General features: G+C 44.7%; 1 protein-coding gene across 1 annotated transcript in view; it reads right to left on the bottom strand.

Annotated features, from left to right (window-relative positions):
* Positions 1 to 792: 792 nt before the first annotated feature.
* Unc5c (unc-5 netrin receptor C) overlaps positions 793 to 18,207 on the bottom strand; it is a 258,667-nt gene continuing 241,252 nt past the window's right edge. The window contains exons 15-17 of the mRNA XM_013517438.1: positions 16,794 to 16,958; positions 7,975 to 8,153; positions 793 to 7,262 (exon numbers count right to left, since the gene is read on the bottom strand). Of these exons, the coding sequence (XP_013372892.1) occupies positions 7,097 to 7,262; positions 7,975 to 8,153; positions 16,794 to 16,958 (510 nt within the window). The 3' untranslated portion in view covers positions 793 to 7,096. The remainder of the gene's footprint in view (positions 7,263 to 7,974; positions 8,154 to 16,793; positions 16,959 to 18,207) is intronic.

The following is an 18,207-nucleotide window of genomic DNA, read 5'->3' on the forward strand; positions in this document are numbered from 1 at the left end:
TGTTTGAAGGCACTGTCCTGCAGCCCCAGGCTGGGCCCTTTCCCTAGCGCTGGTGCAGTTGTTTACTCCAGCCTGTGCGAGAGGGGGGCTGAGACAGTGGCCACGGTGCCCACCTGAGAATCCGTGGAGATGCTCCTCACCTAGCAAAGGGCTGCTTGGCTTAGCGGCTGCTTTGCACCTCCCACCTGAGCCTTCCCCTGGCTCCCTGCAAGGGCGTGACAGGGTCCTGTGCCGCGCTGAGCAGGTCTGGTGGTATTCTCTACAGCTCTGGGCAGGTCCTGGGCCTCACCCAGGATTTTCTACCTGATGGAGCAGGTGTTTGCAGATTTCATTTAACACTGGACCCATGAGGGTGGGACCTGATGCCACCTCCAAGCTGCAGAAAAATGTTAGTGCAGATCTTCTGAGATGCCCGCTCCTCCCTGCTCTCCAGTCCCACTGGGACCTTTCAGTCTGGATGCTTAGGCTGCACCCAAACCATTTAAGCCTGAATCTCTGCTTTATACCCCAGGCATGAATTTTATTTTTATTTTTGGTGCTGCAGGGAATTGAACCCACGGCCTCATGCATGCTAGGCAAGCACTGTACCACTGTGTGGGTTTTTAAATGGCATGTGACTTCACTGTGCAGCAGTGTTGGAGAAACATCATTCTAAAACTTTATCCTGTCACTGAAGGAAGTATGATTGCCCCATGCACAATTCGGGGGCCTTTGACCTACTGAAAAAACACACAACAACTCTTACCACGCAGGATGACTTTGTTCAGAAGAATCAAGGGAGGCGATGCTCTATTGCTTATAAATATAATTTATTACGGGTTTAAAAATTCTTTCTTATATTTTGTACATGTTGGCTGACAGAATAAAAGCAGGCAATTTACAAACCAAGGGGACTGCAGGAAAAAGTTGGGAGAGGCAGCCAGAGAGAGAAAAGAGGCACACCCAGAGCTGGGGCGCTCACTTCCGCCACACAGCAAGGCGCCGGCCGGCCGGGATGCGCAGAGAGCACACCACCTCCGCCAGGGAGTTTTAGAAAAGGAATTGCATAGAAGATACAGCAAGAGGGAACTCCACAACAACAAAAGAAGTGTTCCGAATGCAAGAAGCCAACGTGGTAGTTTTCTGCTTAAAAAAGAAAAATGGCAAAGTACAAAACCTCAATCAGACATTTCTGCAGTTGAACTGTTCCAAAGAAGACAGCACAAGGATGACCTAGCCTCATCACTACAGACTGCTGGGGAGTTTTGTCTGACAAACATTGGTTATCTTCTTTAGAAAGGGCAAAGTGGAAGGTTACCAACTTGCTACAGCTCAACATTAAAATGCAACACATACAACACTGTGACATCCAACACACACGGTGATGGTATTCCCTGCAGCTGGGCTAAACACACTCTGGGGGATGAGGGCATCTCTACCAATAGAAGCGTGAGTCTAAGAGAAGAGCAAGTTCTGATTACGGTCCTGTTTCTTTTCCAAGGCATAGAGAGGATGAAAGGGCAAAGGCATTTTCCACTGGTAGTAGATTTGTTTCTTTAATGCTGTCTTTAAAAAGGTTTAACATCCAGGACATAGCTCGAGCCAGGATTCTTTGATGTTGCCTTTCCATAGTGCTGAGGATTAAAGATCAAGAACTAATCACCACGAGCTTGGGGTGCTAATCAGTGAAACCTGCGTATGGTGCATGTTCTAAACTGCAGCCCAGTTCTTCCAACCCTGGTCCATATCATCAGGTTCCACAGCAGGTCTGATAGTACCTCCATCAGAAGACTTTGGAACTTAAGGATGGCACAGGATATAGGCTTATTTGTAAGGGACCCCTGAAGTGTTATGTCCTGCTCCTTACAATTGTACCAAAGCACAAGTCTGAAATGGTCTGATAAAAAACTTGTATATAGTAATATGGCTGGTGGGCAGCTGGTTGAGTGGGCCACAACTGTTGTCATATGCTACAGGGATTTCCAATTTAGGAACCTAAAGATCTCTGGACAGATCCCTTCAATATAGAAGAGCCTGAGTGTACAGAGGACTAGGACAGAGGCTCTGTAAATTGTCTTTGTGTGTTCATACATGGTAGAGAGCCTATCCATTTGGCCTGTTGATGCTTCTCCAGCAATGTGAAAATAGGCCTGAGACATACAATACACTTGGTGGAGCGAGTCCATTATTGTCCCACCAGGGATCAGAAGAGGAAGCAGCCATACCTACTGGAAATTCTGGAGCCATGAACTCTTCTGAAGAGAAATCTTCAACATAAGGTTTCTGAAAACATGAGCAGCCATGTGGCTGACAAGACGAAGGAATCAAGAAGTTCACTGTTAGTCTGTAGAGAAAATCCACTCAGTGACAGACAAGACCATATCCCCAGTTTTCAAAAATAGTTTTTCACTCACAATCCTGGAAATACTTATTATGACTTCATTTACTTGGCCTGCATGGACATGAGCTTAAATTAACATTGGTTACAATATATTTATTTCCCATATTCCTTATTTCATTAAAAAATCATTAAAGATGCAAGGAAAATCTTTCAAAGTGATCATTGGCAGCTACGGATTATACAAATAGATCTTTTAGGGTAAAGAAACAGTATTTCATTGCACAGAGGGATAGTTCTAAGGATTTCAGTCAACATTAGTGTAGTACATTTAAAAATATAAAAATAATACAAAAGCAAAACCAAAGTATAATAGCTGGTCCTATGAGGCACTCGAAAGGTAAAAACTGTTATTACCTTGAGATAATTGATAAAAATATTTATTGTATCTATAAAATCTAATGCTCATTGGCTGTGATCATCTGTATAAATAATTGATCTTGAGCAGTGCCATTCTGACTCACGAAAACTTCTCAAAGGAGATGGCTAGAGCCCAGCTTCCCCTCGGCTGTTTCTGTGGCCCTCCTCCTCCTCTTCTCCACCCTTGGCTGGGCCTTGAGGACTCTATACAAAACTAATGACTTTTCTAGAATACTGCTCCGCAACATGAAAATGCACATTCAACTTATAGACTGAACACAAACCTTCTCTACCTTCTTTATATAACCTCGCAGGCCCTCACACACTTTTACATCTGACTGGCCCTGGGGGCCACTCTTCCAGAACAAGACCCTGTGGGTTCTGAAGAGGCAGCGTGCCTTTATTTTACTGGGTCCTGTCTTAACGTGTAGGTCGCAGTTCTGTGAGGGACCCAAGAGCACAGCTGCTGTGTCCCTGGCAGAGACAAACAGGACACCTAAGATGAGATTCATCTGCTTTTCCCCAGGAGATGGGGAAAGGCTGAATTGTACCTCTGAATGTTTGTTTTTAATATACGTTGCTTCTAGGAGAAAAAATCTTTTAAAGCCCATTCCTGAATGCCTATATTCCAGAGTGCCCTGAACTTGGCCATGACTTTTCCCTAAAGAATGGCTCTGCTCTTTTAGAGAATGGCTAATGTGATGCACTTTAATGTGGCAGCTAACCTCCCGACAATGCCCTGCCCTTGCAGAGCTTGCAATGTGTGCGTGAGGACACAGGTCCCCTGTGTAACCAGGTGAGTATGTACCGGGACGTGTTGCTGAGAGGCTGCTGGCTGTGAGCGCCTCACACAAGCTTGGCGGCATTGGATGCCCAGTCAGCAATTCTGAATCCAGCCTTATTCCTCCTAGGTCCCCAAGAAAGTGTGAATTAGTGTTTTGAGGATAAAATGAGAACAGGAGGAAGCCTTTGCTGTTAGGTTTGCAAATTCAGAAGCAGCTTCTTTCTTCTTCATCAACAACCACAATTTCTCTTCCTTAGACACAGTACTGCGTTTGCATCTATAAGACTGATTTCTTTCTAAGTGGGTGCTTCCCACATTTCCAAAGGTAAATAGCAGGGAACTGAAAGAAAGATGATTTAAAATACACAAAGTTCCATGAAATCATAAATGTTAAAATGACAACTTTCAAAGACATGGGTTTTATGTTTCTATTACAAACCAGCAACTTAGGACATGGATCAATGATGAAGTATTAGGATCATAATGACATGTTTTGAGAAGGGTGATTTAAGTGGAAAAAGCATGAGAAGATTATTACAGATCCAACGTGAAAATCCCCAGGATCTATGTGTCCTAAAGACCCTGCTTCCAGGTAGATACTCATTCTGTCACACAACTTTCAGTGCCTTTGGAGCTGACCCCAGGTAGACCGTGTTGCATGCCACTAGATGGCACCGTGCACAAATAATAACTTTTCCATCCATGGGAAGGAGGGTGGGTTCTGCTCACAGCTGTGTGGAAACAACATGGCACACAGGATGATGAAGTGGCTCCTGTGAAATGAACTGTTGTGTTTGAACCTTCTGAGTTGGTGAGCAATCGAACAGCTATTATTTTCCTCAAAAGGAGAAGGAAAGCAGAACTCTTAGTGAACATTTTTTGACATATGGGTTATTATATGTATGGAAGTTGTCATTCACTTGATAAGAAACATAGCAGTTTTGTGATAGATGCTTACCTCACATGGAATCAGTCACTCTTCCCTTTCCTAGTGGTGGGAGGCTGGACCAAAAAACCAAGCGTCTGAAGTGAATTCCAGCAGCTCTCAGTGGCTTCAATAACAGTCTACCTGTTATGCTCAGTATTTCTGTGTTGGTTATTTTTTAATCAAGACTTTTAGGAAAAGTTTGGGAATTGATTCATCTGGAGAGCTAAAGTTTTGCTCCCTTCTGCCTTTCTTGTAGCACAGAAATTTCCTTGAACTCCCAGTTCTTGATTTCTCCAGATGATTTCCAGTAATAAACAATCTTGACAAGTTAATTTTATTTCAAGATGTAGTAATGGACAATAACTCTTTCTTCATTTTGCTTTTTAAGATTATTTAAATTTTTAATTTAGAATACAGCTTTACTCATCAGTACAAACAGTAGCTGAACTTGTTGATTAGTGCAATCTCCCCCTTCCACAACCAGTGGAGCCAATAATTTTATATAAGGAAATTTTAATGAACCACATGGCCAGAGAAACCGTTTATGGAATATCTGTCTACAACTCAAGGTCAGAAAGAAATGGTACGTAAGAAGAGGCTCCATGATGAAGTACTGATGGTTCCTTAGCAATGAGAAAAGAAGAGGCTGAGAATATTAAGAACCAACACAGGAGTGGGAATATATGCAGAATGATGGGAGAAAGTGTATAAAATGATTTCTAATTCAAATGCAGTCAGCAACGTGGAACCTCCAGCCCCACAGACACCACAATCACGTTCTGAAGGATCCCACTCAAGCCCAGGATGCTTCTTGTTCAGTCATTGTTTGGCTACTGGGCTACTGTTGACTCTTCATCCCCACTGCTGGGTGAACTGAGTCCCTACGTTACAGAGCCTGTGAGGTCCCAAGGAAACCGTAGTTTACACTAGGTAGTCTGTTGGGTAACATTTGATAGGATAAAAGGGAGTAATTAACCTTTGTAAGTGCTACTGAACAGTATTAAAGCAAAGATGAAAGAGAAGAAAATGCACCACGTTTCTACTGGCAGATTTGTAGGAATGGTCTTGATGTGAACAGTTCAAAACAATAATACAAGTTTAAAGCTACTTAGGCCGGAAGCCTAGGGGTCCTATGAGAGAAGACAAGAAAAGGATAACCTAAGATTGAATGTTGAACAAATACCTTGCAGGTTAGAATTTTCTTCCAAGTCAAAATTATTTGAAAAGCATATTACAGCCTGAGAAAAAGACTGGCTGACTATTTAAATGATTCAAGTCAGAGTCCACTGTCATTTTCAGACTGATGAATGAGAGCCTGGAGGCCTCACAATAGAAGGCTACCATTTTAAAATTTGAGATGATCTAATCTCACCCCCTATTTTACGGGTAAGGAAACCAAGCTCCAGTGAGTTTCAATGATTTCATGAAGTAGCACAGCCAGACAGTGCCAAATCGAGAACTGGTTTTCTGATTTCCAGTTCTGAGGCAATTCCCCCAATCACACTACCCCTCAGGTAGACAGGGCAACCTGGGGGGTCAGTGCCGGGCCACACAACCACAATATTAAGTGAACTTCAAGGAAAACACATCTGAAGGACTCAGGAGAAAGACTGTACTACAGCAAGATGCACGAACACATTGACAAAGCTGGTAAGCCTTCACCACCTTTCTCCAGAGCAGGATGACGAGGGTTAAAGGCCAGTGAAGCAATGCCTATTCACTGAATTGGTGACCATGCCCAGCCCGATATGTGACAACGAGAGGAAGGTGGACTTAATACCAAATACTAGCAGTGCTAACAAAATGAAAGGTTAAAAGAAGATCCTCTTACTACAATACTTGTAGATACTCATAATAATACCTCTAAAGAAAAAAAAAAAACACTTCAAATTGCATATTACAAGCACACATGTCCTGAAGAAATATTTGTGTGGCTGAACATGAATCGCTCTTTTCCCTGCAATGCTACAGCTTTATTCCCAAAGGGCGCTCGATAGGCCCCTCCTGCCAAGGCATAAGGAATCTTAGTCATTTGTCTTTTGCATTTTGATGCTCCACTTCCCTGATACAGACGGTAACACTGGTTCTACAGTCTCTAGAAACAGAACACTCATGGGAGGATTATCTGAGACACGTGATGTACACAATTTGTATCAAAAGTCTGCGATTTCTCTGTAAATGATTAATCTGAAATAGACACAACAAACCGTCCACAGCTTCAACTTCAAATGATCTGAACAAAAATAGAGTGAGCCATGGACAGTGTCTGCATCCCTGTCCAATTTGATGTAAACAACGTTTGTAGAAATTGGGTTTGTTAAGAAAGTTTATCCATATATCTGGATAGCAATAAAAAGCGTTTCCTAGGAAACTGTAAGATCCTGTACCATACAGCATACAGCCCAACTAAGAGGAAAATTAGGTTGATTTCCAAATTCAAGCTACAAATTTACACAATTTTTAACTCCTGTGATGCTGTCCGAGTAAAGTGGGTGCGTACACTGGTAGTTCTATCTGTTTTCCTTCTCCTGCTGCCATCTTGCCTTTGAAGCTCATTGGTCTGGTCTGGGTTTCCTCCCCAGCTGTGTTTCCCTGGACGGCCACAGATTCCCTGTGCATTCTGTCCTTCATTTTAGTTCCAGTGTGGTCAATACTGCCCTTCTGCTGCTAAAGACACTACTGTTTCATGTCTTCCCATTTCTTCCAAGACAGCTGCCAGCATGCTCAGGTTTCCATCCGGGAAGTTCTGTGCTTCCCAAAGATCCAAGATTACGCCAGTTGGGCTCGATTTGGTGGCAAAGTAATTCAAGTACCTGTAATTAGAAATGGGAAAATGTGCTGAGAGGCATGATATATGGACCTATTTTCTCTTCTGCTTTTCTGGGCCTTGAAATACCTTATCCCATTGTGGTTTCCAGTGAGCCACCCTAAATGACTAGCCCACACCTAATCAGGTCAGCCTCAGACTGGAGATGTGATTTTTAACTTTGTTAACCTCAACTCTGAGTAAGATATTTTAAGAGACAAGATGTCTGTGGGTCATACCCTAAGGAGGAAATGAAGAGACTTATGTTTTCTTTCCAGCTAAGTCTCTGAAGGTCTCTGACAGATCATGCCACTCCTTTTCTTGGTAGTGATGGCAACGCTCCACAGAGTCCGGGTTCCCAAGTTCTCTTTATGGCTTACTATCAGGGAAATGTTAGCAGGTTAATTATCTGTCAAGCATTGTGCTCAGTTCAACTGGAAATGAGAAAAAGAATCACTCTGGCCAGTGGACTATTGGGGGATTTAACCCATCGGATTGGCAAAGTGGGTCACAAAACTCAGTACTTACACATGTCAGATAAACCCAGGATATCTTTGAACTCTGTTCACAAGCCCATGGTGCTAGATACATGGAAGGTGTTTCATACATACTGGTAGAATGAAAAGTGGTGGTTGGGAAAAATGAATGTTGTCTTATGTGTAACAGTTATCATCCTGGAGACCTGTGTCTAACAGGCTGTGGAGCCTGGATACACGCACCTGTCCAGGTTGAGTTTATGGGCCAGCATCCGCCAGTCATGGCCTCTTGTCTGGGGTGCATCTAGGCTGCTGCAGAGCTTCTGCCGGATAGGGAGAGGGATGCTGAACGCACTCGGCCCTGTGACGGTGGTGATGGTGCTGGCTGGATCCAGCAGTGGCAGATCGATGCCAGTGGGTTCCTGCAGGAACAACATGGCATTATTTCTGAAGACAAAAGGAATCCCTGTTGAACCAATCAACATGATGTCCTGCTCTGAGGAGGTGAACAAGGACAGCTATCATTCTCCCTCTTGCCCTCAGAGGTACATTTTGAGCTAGTTTTGCATATCCTTGCATTTATGGGTCTTTGGTAGGGGCTGAGCTAGCTGTAAAGCTGTGGTATGATTCAGTAATGACTTTTCTAATGGGGCTCTCTAGGAAGGAAGGGGAGGAGTGAGAGGGAAGGGAAGGGGTGGGGAGGGCAGGGCAGGGCAGGGTATGGAAGGGGAAGGAAGGGAGAATGCTCCTAGGAGGTCAGATTACAAGAGGGGGGAAATGTTCAAAGGGGCACTTCTTTGAGAATGAACAGATCTGAGATTAGAAAGCTGAAAGGTAGAGCTTCTAGAAACTGTTTGACCTTGAAGAGGATGCCCTGGGAGGGGCCCAGTGGCTCTGCTGCTAGCCTGGGAAGGTGAATTCCAACTCTTATGGGGTGAAACAGAACAAGGCTAAATGATATAGGACAAGAATTTTAAGAAAATCAGTATATTGCCTGAGGGTAGGCTGCTAATGGCATCCTCCAATTGCTGAACATCCTTTTTTTAGTCTAATTTTAGTAGAGAAAACTATAAATTGGCTCTTAAAATAGTTTCAGCTCATAAAACAGCACAAATGCAAAACTCTGGATTTCATCTGCAAGAGAAACTCTAATCATTTTCTAATCACTTCTGCTGGTTAGAAAAGCAAAAGCAAATGTTGCCTGGGAACCAGTAAAGCAATAAAAGCAAATCTACTTAATCTTAGGGTGCATAATCAATTGCTAGAGGATGAGTAGCCACAGAGAACCTCAGGCTTCACGATCTCTGATGTCAGGGGCCTTAGTGCTCAGCCAGAGTCAAGGCCACCAATGCCACTGGTGCCCACAGTCCCCACGGCCAGGCCTGCACAGCCTCAGTGCCCTCTGCCCATGCGTGGGTGCTGGTGCTTGGGGGGCAGGTGGGGTCAAAGCTGCCTGCCTTGCAGGTTGACCTGCAGTGTGTCCTGCTTTCTAGGCTTGTGTAAGTGTAATCCCACTACACAAGGCCCAGCCAGGGGCTGGGATGGCATTTTAGAGCAACACTAATTGTGGGGGCCATCGTATATGCAGTGGCATTGGCTGCTATCACACTGTTGGGCTTCACAACCTAAAACTTGGCAGACAGATTCTGTGGGCTCCTTTGTGCCAGCCCCAGCATATATCAGGATTTAAAGGACTGTAGTGTGTGGAATGAGGACTGCAACTCATAGCTTTTTTCTTTTGGCACAGGGCTGTTTTGCAAGGATGGGAGGAGAGAGTTCCTGACCTCCAGAACATAGACTTTCCAGAAAGGAAACCAGGACAGTGATCTGAGGGCATATGTCAATGTTTACTAATACTGTATGGGAATGGCTCAACCTAAGTGTCCCAGTGCTTCTATTAGACACAGAACAGTATACGGATGAGCTGAGCAGTGGAGGCAAAGAGAAAGTTCCTGCTATTTCCACAACTTAGTGCCATCACCCATGTTGAAGTCTTCTTGCTTCTTTTCTAGACAAGAGGACTAATTCAAAACCTACCAATCCTCTGATACAAAGCCACCCTAACTGTTCCTGGGCAGCAGTGGAGGTTGCAGTCTGCATGGGGAGGAATCAGCTTTTATAGTGCCGACTTGTATCCCCAGAGAATCTCCTTATTACTGTTAGCACAGTAACTCCCTACTGCTTACCTGTAATGCATCTTGTACATCCACCAGACTGAGCTTCCTGCAGTGCTCATGGATGTATACCATATTTCGCTCTCCTTTTTCTCTTACTCTCTCATTTAGAAGTGTTAAATGCCCCTCTCCTTTATGAAATCTCAACTCTTTTTTATTTTCTCTATAGGATGTATAAATTGTACATATTAATGGGGTTCTGTGGTATTTCCATACATGCATAAAACATGCACTGATCAAACCCAATCACTCCATCCCTAATCTCCTTCGCAAATATATGAACATTTTTCATATATTTATTGGTCATTCATATTTCTCCTTTTGAGAAGTGTCTACTCAGATCATTTGCCCATTTCAAATTGGATTGTTTGGTTTTTGTTAAGCTTTTTGAGTTCCCAATCTAATGACCTAACATTAGAATAGTAATAATCATTCTAATCACTATTCTAATGTTAGGTCAGTCATCTTTAACTTCCACATATGAGAGAAAATATGGAGTACTTGACACTCTGTGTCTAGCTTATTTCACTCAACATAATGCCCTTTAATTCTACAATTTTGCTACAAATGACAGAATTTCATTCCTTAGATCTGAATATATATTTCCTTATAAATAAGTTTTTTGAGTTCCTTATACACTCTGGATATCAACCCTCCATCTTCTGAAGAGCTGGCAAATATTTTTTCTGTTCTGTAGACTAGCTGTGCACTCTGCTGACAGCTTTTCAAGCTTTTAGAAGTTTTTAGTTTGGTGTCATTCTAGCTGTCAATCTTTACTTCTGTTCACTGTGCTTTTGCTATTCTATAAAGAAAATCATTGCTTATACAATTGTCTTGAAGAGCATTCCCTTGATTTTTTTCCAGTAGTTTCAGACTTTAGGTCTTCCGTTTAGATCTTTGATCCATTTTGAGTTGATTTTTAAAAATACTAGTCTTGGTAAGAGATAGGGATCAAGTTTCCACTTTCTGCAGGCGGGTACCCAACTTTTCTAGCACCACGTATCACAGAGAAGTTCCTTTCTCCAGTGCGTGCTTCAGTGCCTTTGTTGCGAATTGGTTGGGTATAGTGATGTGGCTTTACTTCTGGGATTTCTATTCTGCTGCACTGGTCTGTACATTTTTTTATGCTGATACTATTCTGTTTCAGTTAGGATAGTTCTATAGTATATCTGAAAATCAGATATTGTGATGCCTCTATCTTGCTGAAGGTTATTTTGCCTCTTTGGTTCTTTTTTGCTTCCATATGAATTTTAGACATGTTAACAATATTGATTCTTCTAATGTCTAACAATATTGATTCTTCCAATCCATGAATGTGAGGCCTTTCAATTTTTCATGTGTCGCCTTCAGTTTTTTAACCAGTTTTATAATTTTCAATGTAGATATCTTTTACTTCCTTGGTTAAGTTTATTCCTGGGTATGTTATTGTTGAAACCAATACAGGTAGCTTCTGTAGATGACATTTCCTTCATGACTTCTTGTTCAAGAAATTCATTATTTATAGATAAGCTACTGATTTTGTATGTTGATCTCTTACTGAATTCATTTATCAGTTCTAATAGTGTTTTGGTAAATTGGGGGGATTTTCTGTGTAGTGATTCATATTATGTACAAAGAGCATAATTTGACTGCCCTTTCTATTTGTATGCCTTTTATTTCTTTCTTTGGACTAATTGTTCTGGCTAAACTTCTAGTACTGTATTGAATAAGAGTTGTGAGAGTAGATGCCCATGTCTTATTCCTGATCTTAGAGGAAATACTTTCAGTGTTTCAGCATGAGGTTCACTGTGGTTTTTTTAGATATTGCCTTTAGGGCTGGGGATTTAGCTCAGCGGCAAAGCGCCTGCCTGGCAAGCACAAGGTCGTGAGTTCGGTTCCCGGTACCGGAGAAAAACCAAAAAAAAAAAAAAAAAAAAATAGATATTGCCTTTATTATGTTAAGGTGTGATCCTTTTATACCTAATTTGTTCAAGGCTTTTCTCATGAAGAATGTTGAATTTTATCAAGTGCTTTTTTGTACCTATTGAGATGATCACATGATTTATATCCTTCATTCTGTTGTTATAGTGTATTTTCATTTATTGATTTGCATATATTTGATAATCCTGGCATCCCTGGGGTGAGCCCAACTTCATCATGGTGAATCAGTTTGCTAGTATTTTGTTGAGAATATTTGCACCTATGATCATCAGGAATACTGGTGATGGTTCTTTTGTTGTGTCGTTTTGTTTTGATAATAGTTACTTTTCTCTGATTGCTGAGACAAAATACCCATCCGCCCTTAAAGGAGGAAAGGTTTATTTGGCTCATAATTTATAGAGGTTTCAGTCCATAGTTGGCTGGCTCCAAGGCAGGGTGGCATGGGAAACAGGCATTATAGAGGAGAAATAGTTCATGGCAGGCAGAAAGTAGTGAAGCAAGGAAGGGACCTTGGTAGCTTCTTTTTGCCCCTTTTATTGTATCCAGGTTTTCAAGATTAGGGCAGTAATCACCCACCCTTAATCCTAGCATTACACCATGAGTCAATCACATTGATCCAGCCATCTCTGAAAAAGCCCCACCTATGACCACATGAGGCTATGTGGGACATCTTTACGCAAGCCATAACACAGGGTAACACCGGCCTTAGAGAGTGAATTTGGGAGGCTTCCCTCCCTCTCAAGTCTATGGGATCTGTAGCGTGAAACGTGGCACAGTTCTTCTTTAAAAGATTCCTCCCTACTGTTAAGTAGTGAGAGTGACTGTCATGGCCTGCCTTGCTGGTGGGCATTAGGCCACATAGGTGGCACATGTGAGGTGCAGGGTCCATGCCTGATGTGAAGCAGGGACACCACATCTGCACAGTCTCCCTCCAACCTTGCTCATGTTGCCGCTCCTGAGTGTGAATGGCCTGGCTTGCAGTACCCTCACACTGTCCCTACCATCATGTCTGTGGGCAGCCCTAGGACTGTTCTTCTGCCTTTTCATTGATCTCAGGCAAGCTAGTCAAAGTCTGCCCTGTACCCCGGCCTGTGACCTCCTGCTCCCAAAGAGAAGCCACAGAGGCCTCGTCTAGCACTTTCACTTTTCTTCTATTTTTGTCATTGTTAGGACCCATGCATGTAGTAGCCACTCTGTATTTGCTGACATGAGAGAAAATATTTTTTCCTAGTACAGCAAGAAGATGAATCCAGTTCCTGACTGTGGGGAACCACCTTGGAGTAGTGTGCTGAGCTGCCTTCCAACCAAATGTGCCTGGATGAGTCTCATCCCCAGCTCCTGGAGTTATGGGCCAATTAAACACGGGCTCCTGGGGAGGTCTGCTCACACATTCATGTTCCTCTTTTCTTAGCGAGGAGAGAATGCTTGTTACTTTATGTGGGTATCAACATCCTGAGCCTCCCACCCTGCCTACTCTGCTTGTTCCTTTTGATGTAGAGGACACAAACTCTACAGGCACAATTTCATGTCTCTGTTATCAGGGGGCCGACAGTAGCCTTCAAGGTAAAAGAAAATACATACACACATTTACATTTCATCCAGTAATTTCAGCTGCCATTAGTTTTTCCTTTACTTCCAGGTAAGAGTAGAGATTACTCTCACAGAATGCTTATTACAATAATCGTTTATGATATTGGTACCATCTGTCTTTGATGTTATGATTCCCTTAGTTACACATACGATTTTTCACCATTAACCAAGCAGCTGCCGTGGCTGACAGCACACATCCCAGCGCCCTGTGCGTGCTCAGCATGTGTGCTAGCACCGTGCTGGCCCCCACCCCCATGCCAACCCTTCTTCATTTTATTAGACAGAATCTTGCTATGTTTCCTAGGCCTGCTTTGATCTTTTGGGCTGAAACTGTCCTCCTGCCTTACCTTCCGGGTAGCCACATCTACAGGTTCACATGATTGTGACTACCTTCTAACTCATTCAAAAACATTTCAAAAAACTAGACTTTCCCCATGGTCACTGAATGGCTTATAGAAGATAGAAGAGGTAAGTAGGTAGAACAGCTATAGCAGGGTGATGTTACTTTGAACATTTGTCATAGTATTCTTTTAAACAGTAAAGTGCTGTGCACCAGTAGTTAATAAAGGTCAAAAGATCCAACAAATGTAAGAAATTATCACCATGGTCATAATTATCTCAAAAGCTATTATAAGGTGATTGATAACCTTAAAATTGCACCTTTTTCAGGGTTCAGAGCCAGGAACAAATGCAACCTTATGATAAGCCTGAGGACATGTGCCTCCTTTTCTGAGGGAGCTAATTTGTATTTGCTTATATGTACTTTATATAGAAAGTTTATCTGTCTGTTCATTTTACTAGAAAGATAATGTGAAACTTAAGACGACATCTTGAGGTGGCAAAGCTTACTCAAGCACCCATTTACCCCAACAGCAATGAAAGAGCACAGCCACCTTCCACAGATGATATGGATCAAGTTCTGTTTCCAGTATTTTCTAACATTCACTTATCCGTGCTTCACAGCGGGTCCAACGGACCAGTGTAACCATGAGGGGATGGAGGCAAAAGGGATAAATAATTTCACATGTTCCTACAGAACTGTCCAGTTGGGCACTTGCTGTGATTGACCTTTTTGTATTTATTTATTTATTTATTTATTTATTTTTTCCGGTACTGGGAATCAAACTCACGACCTTGCGCTTGCCAGGCAGGCACTGTGCCGCTGAGCTAAATCCCCAGCCCCTGATCTTTTTTTAATGGAAAAAAGGTAAAACAGTATTTCATTATAGCTAGAACTAAAAGCCTGGAAATATAGAAAACAAGAAAAATATCTTTTAACATTGTCTTAATTTTGACACTCACTCATGCCAAGGCTTTTAGACTTTAAACATTTTCCTTCTTAAGCTTCACCTCTGTGAAATTAGAGCCTTTTAAGGAACTTCTGGTGATGGGGCCAGAGAGGGACAACTGGCCACTGCTGACATCACCACGCCCTGTGTCGCGCATGCGCATGTCTCTGGTCTCTATGGCAGGTAAACCGGTTCTTTGCCGACTGGAGGGGCTGGGGCCGTGTGGCTCAATAACCGATTGTCTGTGAGTGCCGTTCAGTGTGTGTGTGGTGAGGGCAGAACGCTCCCGACAAGCTCATTCCAGGAGACAGGACACTGGAATTGGAACCCCTGCCACTTGCACTGTGACCGTAGGAAGGTGCAGGGTTCAGAAGAGACCAGCCTTTCCTCTGTTTGTGGCTTGTTAGTTATGCTGGACCCCTTCTCACAGTTTCTGGTGAGAATCCGGGTCTCAGGACTCCTCAGAGTCCATCAGGCATCAGCACAGGGTCTGGCCCTCCCGAATCAGCACCAGACCCCCACGCCTCCCTGAGCACCGCAGCCTGCATTCAGACGCTCACCACAGCAAGGCAGCAGAGTCCCCTCACTCCCTGAAGTCCTCTCCACGCCAGTCACTTGTGCCCCTCTCTACTGCCCGTGCCTGTCACACGTGGGCCGGTACCTTCAACGTGACTGCGGGCCTCACGGCTGCCAAGTCCCACGGGAAGTCATCTTTCCTCCACATGGGCGCAGGAAAGTCCTCACGCTGTGATCACACTATGCCAAACCGGCCTTTCTCTGCGAGGAGAAGGCAGCCCCAGCCCAGGGGAGCACCAAGCAGCTCCCTTTCATTTGCGGCCACATCTGATCCACCTCTCAGCACACAGCAAACACACGCTGCACACAGAGCCAGCATCAAAGGGCCAGACCTCCGCACCCCCCCGGAACTCTGCAGCCTTTGTTGTCTGCGGAGCTGGGTGGTTATTGAACTTTGCAGACCTGCTGGGCCTGGAAAGTGAAAACACCCTCTGCAGCCAGCAGGGGTGGAGCTGTGTGCCTGGGAGATAGGGCTGAGCATCCGCAGGCCTGGCGGTTGCCATGGCGCCGTGACACCGAGATCATTCCTTATGAATGTCACCGAGGTCTGTGACTAAAGTTGTTTATGAGTCAAAAGTCTCATGAAACTACAGGAGGCAGTGATGGCCGCACCTCAGCGGGCTGTGGGAACGCAGAGGCAGAGAGGTGGGCTTCAAATGCGACATGTGCGGCAAGACAGACTGAGCCGGCTGACATTTTGTGGGTCGCTGTGCTCGAGACCAGCAGGCAGGAGGAGGACTTCCACATCCTGCGCTGGCCCACTGTAGTTCGGAAACAGCTCAGCAGCAGCACCGGGCTCAGCCCCACCAGCGCCTGACCCGCCTGCCTCTTACTGTTCTGGGCTCCCCGAGAGACCAGACAGGCTCCAGCCAGTCCTCCGCTTACGGAGAGGCGGAGGCAGCGGTGACCAGTTATCACTGTAAGATGACCACGCCTGCCCGACTGAAGCCTGGAGAAATCTCAGCAAAGAACGGCACAAAATGATGATTTTTCCAGGGACCACATGTAGATGCTCCTTCTGTTTCTGGAACATTTCCTCTACCGCGGGGGAAAGGACATTTCTTCTGACATTTGGAAGATATATGAGAGATAAAGATCAAGACATTTTTCCTTAAATCAACATGGAGAATGAAGAAGGAAAAAGTGGGGGTGCAGTGACTTCCCTTAACTTTCCTCCTCCCTGCACAGCAGCATGACTAGGGCGAGGGTTGGGGACAGATGTGGACAGATGTGGCATGCTGGGGGAGGGACCTGCACGTACAGGTAACTCTTACAACACTTGAGAGGAGGGTCTGCCTTCATGTGAGAACCAGAACCCCTATCACTGGCAATAAGATGTGCTTTGGGGTGGCCCCCCTCCTGTGTTCTCACACAGCTCTAGCACCTGGGTGTGTGTGGAATATCCCTCCTTTAACACCGGGTGCTAGGACAGCTCTCCGGGCTCCTGCAGGGCCTGCACGGACATGTGCACTGTCTCCTCCTGAGCCCCCCATCGCCCAGCTGGGCGCCTTACCTCAGACACGGTGCAGCTGAGCTGGAAGATCTGCCCCTCTCCTTCCACCTGTCGCACACACAGTTTGCAAACCAGCTCCACCGTGTTCAAGCTGAATCTCTCCAGAGTGAAGGTACAGTGGAGGTTTCTTTGAGACCCACTCCAAATATGGTAAAAAGGAATTTCCTGGAGGATACAGACGTGTTAGTCTCAGATGAGGAACTAATACCAGCAGTGCCCCTGCTACCAGGAGGCCTTCTCAGAATTACACTGCCTTGCTTGATCCTCCTAACAACCCGAAGTGCAAGTAGATCCCACCTCCATATTCACATGAGAAACCTGAGCCCAGTGAGGTTAAATAACTCACCCAAAGCCACATAGCTAGTAAGTGGCAGAGTTGAGATTTGAACCCAGCAAGTCAACTTCTATAAACATACCCCAGTCTTTATTTGCAAAAAAAAAAAAAAAAAAAAAAAAAAAAAACAGGAAAAAAATCCATTATAAATGATCTTTTAAAAAGCTTAGAAAGTTCCCAAAATAAAATCCGCATACACCATCATTGCTCATTAAAAGGAATCCCTACAGTGATATTCTGGAAGAAGCAAAGGAAGCCTGAAGGCTCCTGCACTGATTCCGGTCCCTTTCTCTCACATCTCTGTCCCCCCTCTGCTCGGGACAGGAAGCCACAGCTCACATGGCTGGGAAGTGCGGGCTCAAGCAGCTGCCACAGAAAGTTCTTGGTCTAAAGAGCACCAACCCCTGACAGGCGTTGATCTCTCAGGAGTCTGGGCCACCACCCAGAGCCCACCTGGGAGTCTTGTTGCCATGAGCGCAGGCTCACATGGGGAGGCGGTGGGTGTGGTGGCTAGGGGCACGCACAGATGACAACACCTTCCTCTGGCCTATTTGATAATTTGGGGCAAGTTACTTAACCTTCCCAAGCTTCAGTGTTTTCAACTGCAAAAGAGAAGGCAGAAGTAGCCAAATCATAGGCCTGCTGGGGTTAAGAGAGAAACTCAGGTACCTAAGAGTGCCTGGTGGCTGGAAAGCACTCGGACAGGGTTAGTGTGACACAGTCCATGCTGGCATCTTTGATAAAACAATACCCACTGTGAGTGCTTAAAGGAATTAGGAAAGGAAAGATCAATGGGACTTTCAGACAGTGCCAAAGAGAAGAAAGAAGGAAACAAGCCACGCAAGAGATGACATGAGACAGAGCCCGACGCCTCCTTCGGGGCTGCACTGGTGGAAGGAAGGGTGTGGCACTCCAGGCCTGTGTCCCCTGGGAAGCCCTCCATGGGGGCTGGAGACAGACTGTCTTCCCTCCTCTGTGAGTCAGGGCTCACTGACGTGGACCCGGGAGTAACCAGCAGGCAGTGGCAGTGTGGGGCTGGGCGGGACTGGTCTGTGAGGAGACAGATTCGAGCACATCTGT

The sequence above is a fragment of the Chinchilla lanigera genome, unplaced genomic scaffold, assembly GCF_000276665.1.
Source record: "Chinchilla lanigera isolate Chin_1 unplaced genomic scaffold, ChiLan1.0 scaffold00004, whole genome shotgun sequence".
NCBI lineage: Eukaryota > Metazoa > Chordata > Mammalia > Rodentia > Chinchillidae > Chinchilla > Chinchilla lanigera.